This window comes from Dermacentor variabilis, chromosome 8, assembly GCF_050947875.1.
Source record: "Dermacentor variabilis isolate Ectoservices chromosome 8, ASM5094787v1, whole genome shotgun sequence".
Classification (NCBI taxonomy): domain Eukaryota; kingdom Metazoa; phylum Arthropoda; class Arachnida; order Ixodida; family Ixodidae; genus Dermacentor; species Dermacentor variabilis.
In genome coordinates, this window is record NC_134575.1 from 154,145,373 (window position 1) to 154,157,524 (window position 12,152).

The window sequence follows — 12,152 nt, forward strand, 5'->3', positions numbered from 1 at the left end:
GCCAGCATAGTATGTCAACTTAGGCGATCTGAGAGGCGGCGGGTGCGCGAGTGTATATTTAAAGAACTCTTATGTCCAGTGACAGTGGAGATCATTAACTGTAGCACCAAAGTAGTGGACCACTACCAGAACAAAGGCATGCAGTATGCCCATCTCAATTCTTGTGCTTATGCCAGTCTTCTTTTTTACAGCAATAGCTGCTATGGGCGAACTCCCCTGGTTGTTCTGATGTTACTGGTGTTGTCACTGGAATTCCCGAATTTCTTGCTGGAATATTGCAAATAATGTTCTCATTGTGCTGCGAGGATTCAAACATGTGATCAAAAGAGTAGCAGTCCACAATTCTACATTTTAGCCACTCTGCTGAAGGTTCAGTCGCGGTGAATACTGATCCCGGAGAGCGTGATCTAGCCAACAGGTGCCATGATTGGCTAACACCTGCTCAATGTCTGCGTACTGTATATAGAGCTGGCATCCACACCTTCAAGTTCTTACACATCACCTTCCCACTTGTGAAGGCAGTCCTATGTTAAATTTTCTTCTTACATGTAATGACAATGATTGGGTGCACCTGCTTCATTAATCTTCTTCTAGTGCTTGGCTTCTCAGATTTACTGGATAGAGCTGTTGGTGTCTTGTTTTCCTCAAGCAAAGCGCAAGACCTAGCAATGGCTAGCCCAAATATAGATTTGAGAAAACCAAAACGAATTCACCAGTAAGAAGCTGAAGGGTTGTTTTGGTGTAGATCAGTGGCTAAGTCCGGATATGAAAGAGGAGGAAGAAAAGCCTAGTCTTTCCACGTTAACACTGTGAGGCACAACTCCCACAAATAAATACGACTCATATTTTACTTTTTTAATGAGATTACCGACTTGCATTGGCAAGTGTTCACTTCAACAAACACTGCATGAAGTAAGCCTACTGTGCATATTTCACCAGCTACTGCATCATTGTTTCCCATTATGAGTGAAACTGCAATTTTCTTTATGCTACAAGTTGCCCAATTTTGTGTTTTGCAGTAGGATGTTAGCAGTGCTATTAAGGCACTTAAAACTCATGAATTGTAGTAGAGAGAAAAAAAAGTAAGAAAGCAGTGGCTTTTTGTGCGTAGACTATGCATACACCTGGTGCTCTTATGGTCATTTTTTCCCTATCTGCTAAACCATCCTAAACAAGAAAAGTTTATACACAATTAGTTTATACACAGACCACAACTAAACCACAGGTATCATTGGTAAGCAAAGTATACTTGTTCGGTGACATTTTCTGCAGCCCTGCTATTGGGCTTTCCTTCCTTCCTTTTCAGCTGTGCAGGTTCATTAAGAAGTGATGATACAGTTTGACAGTTTTAATCGTTGAAAGACTTAGCGAAACCTTTTTCGGGTTGTTTTTTCTTGGTTTCAGACTCTGCACATTGCATTTTAAGGCGTGTTTTCTGTGTTTGTTGCTTTCTTTATGGGTAGGGCATGTCAACATTTTTTACACCATTTCAAGTATGTGGTGCCATAGACTGTTCTTAGACGGAGTCTTGCCCTTTCATTCTGTACAATTTGACGTCGGTTTTTTGTGTCCAAGGCCGTTTTACAGCGCGATTGTAGCATTTTGCTAAGTTTTGCCTCTGTCACCCAAGCTTGAAAGATTGCTACCCACTGCTAGTGGCATGACACATGTGACATTTCTTTTTCAATAAAAGGAAGTCTGTCACTAATCCTGTGCACTGGTTGTCTTTTGTCTCTTTGAATTGCAATTTGTTACCTATATTTGCTCTTTTGTTGCATTTCAGATTAGGAATGGCTATCATAATTGACATTTAACCATACTGCACACAATGTGGATGATATGTAATTGCAATATATGGCCACCATTAATAAATGAAAGTTAATAATTCAAGAATAGTGCCTTTGCATGGTTTTGCAGCCATGAATTGTGGCTATAAGGTACCAGCGCTGCAGATAGCACTGCTTGTGCAGAATATAGTTCAACTCTACTACTTTCAAACATCATTGTTTTTATCTGCATTTGTATAGCTCCAGTTTCTACGAACAACACACATCTGGTGGAAGAGTGGCTTGCACCTGCAGTTGGGCCCAATGAATAGCCAAATTTCTGCCCGTTTTCATGCTACTAGTAAAGGCAGTCGTTTTTATAGTAGCCTGTTTGCCCAGTGTAGAAGCCGCTGCAGGGTGTCAGGATCTCGTACACATCTTCAGCTTTGCAGGGGACACAGCATCTGGCACATAGTTTGTCACAGGCCATGTATTCGGGGCAAGTTGAGTTCATTCACTAGCAAAGGGAGAACCAAGCTTGTTGGATATGAAGTAAACCGCCTGTATACTCAGTGGCCTTTTTCATTTCGTGTGACATATGTGGTTATAGCGACCCTTGTTTTAAGCACTTCTTGTCCAGCAGCGGTCGTTTGCTTTTGAAACACTCAGGATAGCTTTCAGCAAGCTGGACAGGAATAACACTGAAAAACCAGCAGATGTTAATTCTCGCACTTATCATGCGATGCTTCGTACAGTATGATGAGGGCGTAAATAAATGAGGGTGTTCCTCAAGGCCTTGTAGCACATGTCACGAGTTTGGAGCAACATGATGTATAGCACTTTTTTGATTGCATGCTATAGGTTTAGCAGGTGTGGCCATGGTTGAAGTGCAGTGCAAGGTCAAGAAAACATATCTATGAGCAGCACCCTGGTAAAGGAGACTCTGGGAAAACTAGTGGGAAGCCAGTTGAACATCTGGTTGACCCACTTGCTGGCTCCATCAGGCAAAGTATGATAAAGAGAAGGAAGTCATCAACACATCAGAAGGTTTTTACATATAAACACTGTGCTAAGGTCATAACATGCCAACAAGTCTTAGTGCGCAGGCTATGCACAACCAACTACATATGCCTTCTGTTCGGACATTGCTCATTGTAACTAACAAGGATGGAATGGACAAAAAAAGAACAGCAGCTCCATTAATTTGGTTTCACTGGTATCAACAGTGTTTTGTAAGTGTACATCGCCATACTCCCCAATGCCTTCTTGGGTGACATCAGCAAGGACCAGCTTGAGGCAAGGGGTAATAGACGTCTTTACAAGCTAAAAATGCATGCATGCATGGAAAGCACATTGTGTCCAAAAAGTAGGCACTTCACAAGGGCACTGGAGAAGGAACAGGTTATTAACAGTGGGCAAAGACAAGCTACTAAACACCCAACACTGTTGCCATGTAACGACCTCTGAAACAATCCCTCTTAATGATGAAATCGTCTTTGTGTATCCATAAAGAGGGCAGATGGGAAAAACCCCTTCAGTAATGCTGCCAGCTTCAAAAGCACATTTTGCACATCTTGAATGCTTCCTTCTTAAGACTTTGCTGGGTGCAAGCATTCTACTGTCCAAAAGCTGTCACTGAGAGCACTGTTGGTTTGGTGGCAATAAAGTTCAGAAGCAATTGCAACAAACCTCCCTTCCTAGTTGGCCTGGATGCTCACCGTGCTTATGAAGCAGCACCATGAGGCAAGCAAGGTGAACTGATGCCTCCAAGCCCTTGTTCATTTATCACACTGTTCTGTTAGTAACAACCACGAGACTTGAAACCAACAAGCTCAAGTTCTCCACTCGCATGGTTACTGCGGAGGATCCATAAAAAGCACAAAAACAGAAAACTCAAGGGAAAGGATAAAGCACCATTTAACACTTAGTATTGCTACAGCCCACCCCCTTCTTTTATTTTGTCTGGTCGTGCTACATCTTTTTACTATAGATAGGCATGTACTTAGGTGATGTTCCCAATCAGTGTCCAATTTTTATATACACTATGTGCTGGTTCAAAGAAGTTCGAAACACTGCAATGGAAGCTTCAAGTAGAAAAGGTGCCAGGAAGAAAAAAGAAAGCTGTGCTGCAACCATCTCGGCAACATCTTGTCCCTTTAATAAATATTGTGCTTCCATATTAACTTGAGCCCTCCAGATTAAAGTACCAGTGCACTTATGAACAATGAATTAATTCTCAAAGAGCATGTGCAGTCCAGCCAAAAGCAGGGGCAAGAATGCGCATTGCGCTCCTCCTATATTGAAGGTGAATAACACGTACCATAATGGCGAATGTGCTTTAGTAAGCTTCCCTGCAATATGAATTTGTAATGTACAAAGAATTGTCAATGAAGCTTACCACGAGCACAGATGCACTTGCAAATTATATCACAATTGAAGATAATGAGCGAACCTATGTGCCCTTTCCACTCTTAGTATGCTTTACTGAACGATGCTTATTTACACCCCTGTATTGCGGTGTAGCAACCTACAAAAGAAACTTTGCATAATTAGGCTTTTTAGGATTATCTTTCTCACAATACACTAATATTTCGCGGTGAAGCCTAAGCAATGTACTGCGGTGAAGCATACTAAAAGTGAAAAGGGGCAAGAGTTCTTTAATCATACACTCGCGAACCCTCCGCCTCTCAGGTCGCCTAAGTGGACATACTATGCTGGCTGATAGCGGCCCCCTCCCACTTTTAGTAGGCTTCACCGCGTAACTAAAATGTACTGCGGCGAAGAAGCCGTACATTTGTATTGAGTGAATAAACAAATGGTTTTTACAACAGTACAGAAATAAACGCGCACCATGCATCAGTATACCACACGGAAGAGTGTCGCAACATACGGTAGCTGATTCACACAGACCGTGTAGCCCACTTATCAGTCGTAAAGGGTATTATGGGTAATTCAAAATTTCAGACACACATGTGTTTATGTTTACGTTCGCACTCCTTGCGTAATAAGACTCCCAGAACTTTCACAATAGAAAGTAATTTACAACACAAAAATGCAAAGAACACAGACATATATGTCTCGTTTTCAACTCGGCCGTCATGCAAATGACATAGCGCGGAAAAACGTGAACATGCTGTGTGTTAGCATCGTAAACTTTATACTAGGCAAGGAGCTAGCACACCACAGTCTCGCGACAGCCGCTAATGATACCAAGACGTAAGCACATGTCTGTGAAGGCGCAAACGGAGCCCCTAAACCACTCTGCTCCTCAGCCATCCCCGCTGCACGGCTGCACCACTCGTTGCAAGCACAGCACACCAAACACACATTCAGCGCTGAACAGTGGGCTGTCGACGCAGTTGCATTTACATGACTTGCAGCGAGCAGCACATCCCTCGATGTCCGTTAAGCAAAGTCGGACACGGCGACGCCACATCGTGGTTCGCTGAACTTCGCTGCCGAGGCGCTAGGCCACTTCGATATTTCAATCGTCACCACCGCCGGTTTCTCTAGAAAGCACGGGTCACACAACGCAGATTCTGTACTGCCAGAGTTCACCGAGGCCAAAGCCGCACTGCCGCACCACCACTACTCACGTCTTTCCGCCAAGTAACACAGAACCTACAACCAACACACAAGCAACGCACGCACAATCACATGAGCAATGTTGAACAACGCGCGGTCCAGAGAACGATAAGCCGAGGACGAACACGCCACGACGTCGCTCGGCGCCAGCATCGCGCCTTCTCAAAAATCCCTAAACAATGCTGTCCCTAGGCACCTAGGATCAGGTCACGTGAGGGATTTTTGTACGACAATTAGACGCACGCGGTAAGACCAATCATAGGTAGGGAATGATGGGAAGTACAGGCTTCGGATTGGCATTCTATTGACTGACGAACTAGTTTACAAGTATTTTTCTGGCAGTTTTGGTTTCGCTTCCAGCGCAATTGCTATAACCTGCAGTGGGACAGTGCAACGCAAAGCTCTCTGCCTTTGTTATGTTGCTCGGAGTGGCGATAGCACGCTGGGCCAGCGACTGGGACGATGCTTGTGTCGCGGTGTGGCGTCGAAGCCCTGACGAGAAAGCAACGGCATCGTAAACTTTGAAAGAACATGTTTTGAGCGTTTGGACCTTGGTTTGTTAAGTGTGTTAGGTTGGCACTGTAGCGTTACGTGCTTTATGAAACTTCAGAATAGGGCAAAGAAGGCACTACTGATACAAGACATATACAGTTGTACTTCTAGTGGCTTGACAATCAAATTTTATTGAGAGCTTCATTATGCATTGCTCGTCTATGTGCTCATTGAAATGCGTGTTTTAGGACTTTGAGAACACAAACTTACTTGTGGTAGGAAAGGTTGCTGCTTCCTGGCTGTAGTCTAGTGCCGCAAAATGGGTAAGTGCAAAGCTACGCCATAACGCTTCGGAAGCGGTTATATTTTACGCGATAATACTTGAGTATAGCTTTGTTTACTGCGCCACAAGCAAACGCCACTAGTCTAAAGACAGAAGTCAATCCGAAGCCTGTACTTCCCATCATTCCCATGTAGGTTGAGGCAACGCTCATGAGAGCGTGCGTCTAATTGTCGTACAAAAATGCCTCACGTGACCTGATCCTAGGTGCCTAGGGACAGCATTGTTTAGGGATTTTTTAGAAGGCGCGATGCTGGCGCCGAGCGACGCCGTGGCGTGTTCGTCCTCGGCCTGCTCGTTCTCTGGACCGCACGTTGTTCAACATTGCTCATGTGATTGTACAGTACGTGCGTTGCTTGTGTGTTGGTTGTAGGTTCTGTGTTACTTGGCAGAAAGACGTGAGTAGTGGTGGTGCGGCAGTGCGGCTTTGGCCTCGGTGAACTCTGGCAGTACAGAATCTGCGTTGTGTGACCCGTGCTTTCTAGAGAACCCGGCGGTGGTGACGATTGAAATATCGAAGTGGCCTAGCGCCTCGGCAGCGAAGTTCAGCGAACCACGAAGTGGCGTCGCCGTGTCCGACTTTGCTTAACGGACATCGAGGGATGTGCTGCTCGTTGCAAGTCATGTAAATGCAACTGCGTCGACCACCCACTGTTCAGCGCTGAATGTGTGTTTGGTGCACTGTGCTTGAAACGAGTGGTGCAGCCTGGCAGCGGGGGTACAACCACCACACAAGCAAGCACGCACGATCACATGAGCAATGTTGAACAATGCGCGGTCCAGAGAACGATCACGCCGAGGACGACACGACACGGCGTCGGTCGGCGCCAGCATCGCGCCTTCTCAAAAATCCCTAAACGATGCTGTCCCTAGGCACCTAGGATCAGGTCACGTGAGGGATTTTTGTACGACAAATAGACGCACGCCTCATGCGCACCCCCGTAGACACTAGCACCACATTTCCCTCTAGGGTATTCACTTAGAAACTCTATGGGTAGCACACTCTCAAGTTCAACAAATGGAGAAATTGCCGCAGTGGGCGAAAAAAATCGACCACGCCGCTGCTAAGAAAATCAGCACAGCAAAATCACCATCACTTTGGGATGCCTAAGTTAGTTCGCAGGTTTCCCGCTAGAGGCGCCGCAATAAGCGGCTTCTTGGCTTCGGTGGACGCTCCTGTGCACGAGGCTTCAGCGACTTCGTTCGTAGCTAAGTACTCTTTTATCTTTATTAGCTAGTGTTTTGAAGTGATTTCTTTTGCATGGAGTAGGGCGCAAATTTTGAATTCTTGGTAGGAGTAGTAAACGGACGGACGGACGGACGGAAAAAATATGGAAAAAGGACCTGCGAGGTTGCCAGCCCGGGCTCAGGCCACCCGGGCATTGCGTGCGGTGAGGCATAGCCTTTCCACCGCTGCCTGGGCCCGCTGGATAGCCCATAATTGGTCGTGTAAGGCCCCGCACATTCTCAAGTTCAACAAATGGCCACAGAGGGCGAAAAAATCGACCGCGCGGCGCTGCTAAAGAAACAGGCATAGTACGCCAATTAAAAAGATTCCCCTTTGCGCACATTATCTCCCGCTAGAGGCGCCGCAGTAAGCGCAATTTTAACCTACAAACTATCTTCAACAGTAAACGAAGCGTTTTTATTACATGATAAGGAGTACAAAATTATAATTTCTAATTTTACATTGTACCTTTCATTACCAACTTTGTGTTTATTTGTCATTTTAAACGCAAAATAGCGTTCAGCATCATCGACCTCCCACGTGACCTCTGGCCTGGATTTAAAATTTTTGCCGGTACGTTCGCGTGCACGGCAGGTACGGATACTTTGGTTCGTACATTGGTTGGTTATTTTGTGCTAACACTAGTTTATTGCGCTTCGACATCTCGCGTTATTTAACTTGGGGTGTAAGCCCGAAAGCTAGGCTTCAGTCGCAAGCCATGTGGAACGCGTCGGCATCGAAATGGGAGCCGGGTCCTGCTGCGACTGGGGACAGCAATACCGGGGTAACACTGAGCTTAGTGTCACACATTACTTCCCCCCCCCCCCCCTGCTCTGGCTTCTGGATTGGATTGGCGCGGCTCGCTACGTGCTTGCGCGCGCTTTTCCTAGCGCAGATTGCTGTGCGCCTGGTTTCTGCACTAAGCTCTTATACAGTTGCTTCTTCGAGCGCAGATCGGTGTGCGTCTGGTTTGTGCACTAGGTTTTTATACGATCGCTTGTGGCTGCTTTTCATTCGTCGCGGCTTGGTACAGGCGCACAGACTTGGTGCGCGCCTGCTTTTTGCCATAGAGTTAGTAGAACAACTATAGAGGAAAAGCAGGGCCGGAAAAGTGGGAACCTCTAGGGCGCCGCCCTGTTGCTACTGGTCAATGTGGCCAGCGCAATTACTATTGAAAGAGCTGAAAGCAAGTACAGGTCACCTTATGCTTTCTCATCTAAAGACGCATACCTGATGGCTTTATGAAGGTGGTACGTTAATATTAAGTTTACAGAAAGCGATCGCTAAGTCCGCGACTTATGTAAATCACGACGTACGCATTCTTGCAATAAATGATGGCGCGAATTTCGGTTTCGAATCTGTTTTTTGGATGCGTAGTAGTTTCGTACAGTTTAGGTTTGACATGAGATCGCGCGTCGACATCGGACGCTATGGCACACACACTCGTGCCTTGTGTGCCACCGAAGCCCCGAAGTGCTCTGGCATATACCTTCACATGTAAGTAAACAAATGTATCTCCTTGTTGAGAATATCACGCGAGTAGGCAGCTCTTGTGGTGCATCACAATCGTTTGAGAAGCGTCACAGTAGAGCATTTTCCTGCATGCGGAGCGGTGTTTTTATTTGCAGGTTTCCCTTCAGTAGGAAATTGCTGGACAGGCGGACCAGCGCACCGGAATTGTATTGGCGAAGCCGCAAGCAACTCAAAGAATCTGTTTAATTGTTGCACTTTGAACAATCATGCTTCTACAAAGGCCACAGCAGACAAACAGCCTGATGCCGAGTATTCTGTGCCACGAAGTAATCAAGAGGCGAGTGCCTAATGCGGACGAAATCGAGTGCATCGAGACTTGGAACGGCAGAAAGCTCAGCTACTTGGTAAGGATTCATTATGCAAAACAGAGGTGAGGCGTGCAGACAGGACACAAGAGTAGAGAAGTGGGCAGCGCTACTGTTGTTTGCTTTTAATACTCCACTCTTGTGTCCTGTCTGCAAGGCCTCACCTCCGTTTTGCTTAAAGAATGCATCAACCCACATATTAATAGCGTGGGCGTTTTATTAACTGTGCAATATTTTCAGCACTTCCTTGCATGCCATTTCATGTGGAATATCTTTTCTGGTCACAAATTTGTGCAGCGAATCTATTTGCATGATTGACTCCGGGCCTGCGGGAACGTTCACTTGCACTTGATGCTGAGTCTTTTACATGTATCCATAAACTGAAGATATGCACATCAGATCCCTGCGAGCATTTTCAAAATTCAATTATTTTCAGTTTACAATTATTTACAACAGGCACATATGCAATACTGACATAATCCCGAGTACCACTAAGCAGCTGGGGCACATTTTTGTTGACCATACTCGCAGGTAAAATAAGTAGATCATGTGGACAGCTACAGCTCATTCTCCTTAAATCAGTGTGTACAAGGGGTATGCAAAGATAATTTTTTTCTCGCGCACCGATTATTTTGCTGTATAAGCAAGAGAACCCACCACGTTAGTGTAACGTATCTTGCACATCACACTAATATGTACTTTAATTTACCGAGTGAGATGAGTTACTTTTATGGCTCATTCAGTCATATCACACTGCAAGCTGCATTCATCAATCTTCAATTGGATTTGGAAATGTTTAATGAAGCATGTTTCCCTTTTATGCAGATATGCAATGGCAAGCCCTTCCGTGTGTTCCAAAGGTAAAATTTAAGCTCTAAATTAAAAAATACATTTTTAGTCAGAAACAAGCAAAAATGGTGAAGGCAGAGTATCGAAGCCCAAGGTACAGAAATTATGAGAAGTGTCGAATGATTTTAAGGAAAGAGTCGTATTTGAAAATGCAAGACTCTTTAGTGGAGGTCAAGCAAGTCAATATAGGTAGAATACTCTGCAAAATTATGCGAGTGAGGGGATGTCAAACAATGGGTCAGGAAATGCGTTGTTTTTCTGCAAAACAAAAGCTGATTGCCATTACATAAGTCATTTTAGCATCATGAGACTGGTGCTTGATAAATTCAGAAATAAACCAAAAAACAAGACAAGCAAAAATAAAAAAACAATTTAATGATGGTCTCTCCACACTGGGATAAATAAAAACAAACACATCACATCTAATGTGGACATATCAGACGCCTTGTGAAACGCTAAAGGAAAAATTCAGTTTCGAGCTATGGAACTTGCCGCATAGATGTGGGGGGCCTTGCACTAATAGTGATAGTTACCACTGCATTTAGAAATTGAAAGCATTCGTGCAGACAAGGATGATTCTTTATATTTTTGGCTACCACTTCAAATGCCTCCACCAAGTGTTACAATGCTGCATGCAGCCATACTAAGGATCTCGCAGCAACACCTGCAGGTAAATAGCAGAAGCAGTCAAAATGCTGGTGTGTACTGGACACTTATGTTTGAAAACTTTTAGGCAAGAAGAGTGCAAGAAGCAGCCATAAGAACTGCATTTATTTCCATAATTTCCCATTTGAATGGCCTTTTCTTTTTGCTTAGACAATGCCTACGCCTAGTCACAGCAGCTCCCTCATACAGACTCCGCAAGCCAAGAGGCCGTGGAGGCAAATGCAGGTAAGAAGCAATAGCACTGGTATCGACATTCATCTAATTTCTTTCGTTTAGGCAGCCAGCACACCTCGAACAGCCACCTTGACTGCGGGTGTGTCACCCTAGTCGCCAAGGAAACATTTGAGGGAAAGCGGCAGGCAATGTGAACAGCCACTTCCCCATGTAAACGATACTCTTTCTCTCGGATGACTCCTACGCCTCGCCACGCCAGCACACTTGTGCACAAAGATGCCGTGGAGGCACGTGCAGGTCAGAGCCAAGAAGCAGTGGCACTGGTGTCGACATTCACCCAATTTCTTTTTCTTACACTGAGGCAGCCAGTACACCTCGAACAGCCACCTTGACTGCGGGTGTGTCAGTAGATTCCTGTTGTACATATGGTCATAATAAACTTTAGTAAACTTGAACTTGATAATAAACTTGAAGGCAAATGGGACATTGATGCATTGTATTTTTGAACATTTATTGTACACATACAATCTATGTTACACTTTGCAGTGCTACAGAGCGTATTTTGAAGCTTCCCCCTATATTTTGCACCTTTAATTACGTATGTGTTGTGTGGCCCTCAATGCAGTTCATGTTGTAGCAGCTGCTTTGTCTGTGCATCGCACATTGGCTTAAGCTCGTGATCCACATACTTCTCTCACATATACAAAATAAAGTTCTATGTAGTCCTCAGTGTTACAACAAAAAATGAAAGTAAACAATCCGATCGTGGAATTGTGTTTAATACAGTGATTCCTATGAGAGTTACTGACAAGTTGACAACTTGAACTGGTCAATTGGTCCATAGCCTCCTCTATTTTTCAAAAATAAAGGAGGCTATGGATCCGTCATGGCAAGGAATTGTATGCATACATAAAAAGAGGGGGGTATGTGTGTGTGTGTTTGTAGTAGGGGGTATAGGATTAGGGCGGTACGAAAAAATGTACCAACACCGTCCTCTAGACCCATTGCGTTAAGGTACCGTAACAAAACGTATTATGCATAAAGGTCACACAACCAACCCTGATATTACTGCACACGCCAGGCGACGCGAGCTCCATTTGTAATGACGCATTCGCGACTGCACCGGAAGCCCTCCATATTATTCTCTTTAATCGTGCTCACTGCACCGAGGCAAAAGAAAGATCATGGGCGCAGGTGCCTTTAAGGTATCTCGA

At 44.9% G+C, this 12,152-nt stretch overlaps 1 protein-coding gene across 5 annotated transcripts; it reads left to right on the plus strand.

Moving 5' to 3' along the window:
* Positions 1 to 8,820: 8,820 nt before the first annotated feature.
* LOC142591647 (uncharacterized) lies at positions 8,821 to 11,493 on the plus strand. 5 transcript variants are annotated; one of them, XM_075703931.1, is made up of 5 exons: positions 8,821 to 8,908; positions 9,040 to 9,288; positions 10,075 to 10,109; positions 10,915 to 10,989; positions 11,045 to 11,493. In XM_075703931.1, the coding sequence occupies exons 2-5, from the start codon at positions 9,151 to 9,153 to the stop codon at positions 11,130 to 11,132; spliced, it is 336 nt and encodes a 111-aa protein (XP_075560046.1). In that variant the 5' UTR covers positions 8,821 to 8,908; positions 9,040 to 9,150; the 3' UTR covers positions 11,133 to 11,493. The 5 variants fall into 5 exon arrangements, 4 of the variants coding, with proteins under 4 accessions (XP_075560046.1, XP_075560048.1, XP_075560050.1 ...); XM_075703933.1 differs by having other exon boundaries at positions 11,041 to 11,481; XM_075703935.1 differs by lacking the exon at positions 9,040 to 9,288 and having other exon boundaries at positions 8,827 to 8,908.
* The last annotated feature ends 659 nt before the right edge of the window (positions 11,494 to 12,152 follow it).

What these genes read in the sequence shown, in the direction of transcription:
- LOC142591647 (XM_075703931.1), top strand. Translation starts at nt 9,151, where the DNA reads ATGCTTCTACAAAGGCCACAGCAGACAAACAGCCTGATGCCGAGTATT. An exon ending in GCAGAAAGCTCAGCTACTTG is followed by an intron (nt 9,289 to 10,074) that starts GTAAGGATTCAT and finishes CCTTTTATGCAG; the next exon opens with ATATGCAATGGCAAGCCCTT. An exon ending in GGCCGTGGAGGCAAATGCAG is followed by an intron (nt 10,990 to 11,044) that starts GTAAGAAGCAAT and finishes TCGTTTAGGCAG; the next exon opens with CCAGCACACCTCGAACAGCC.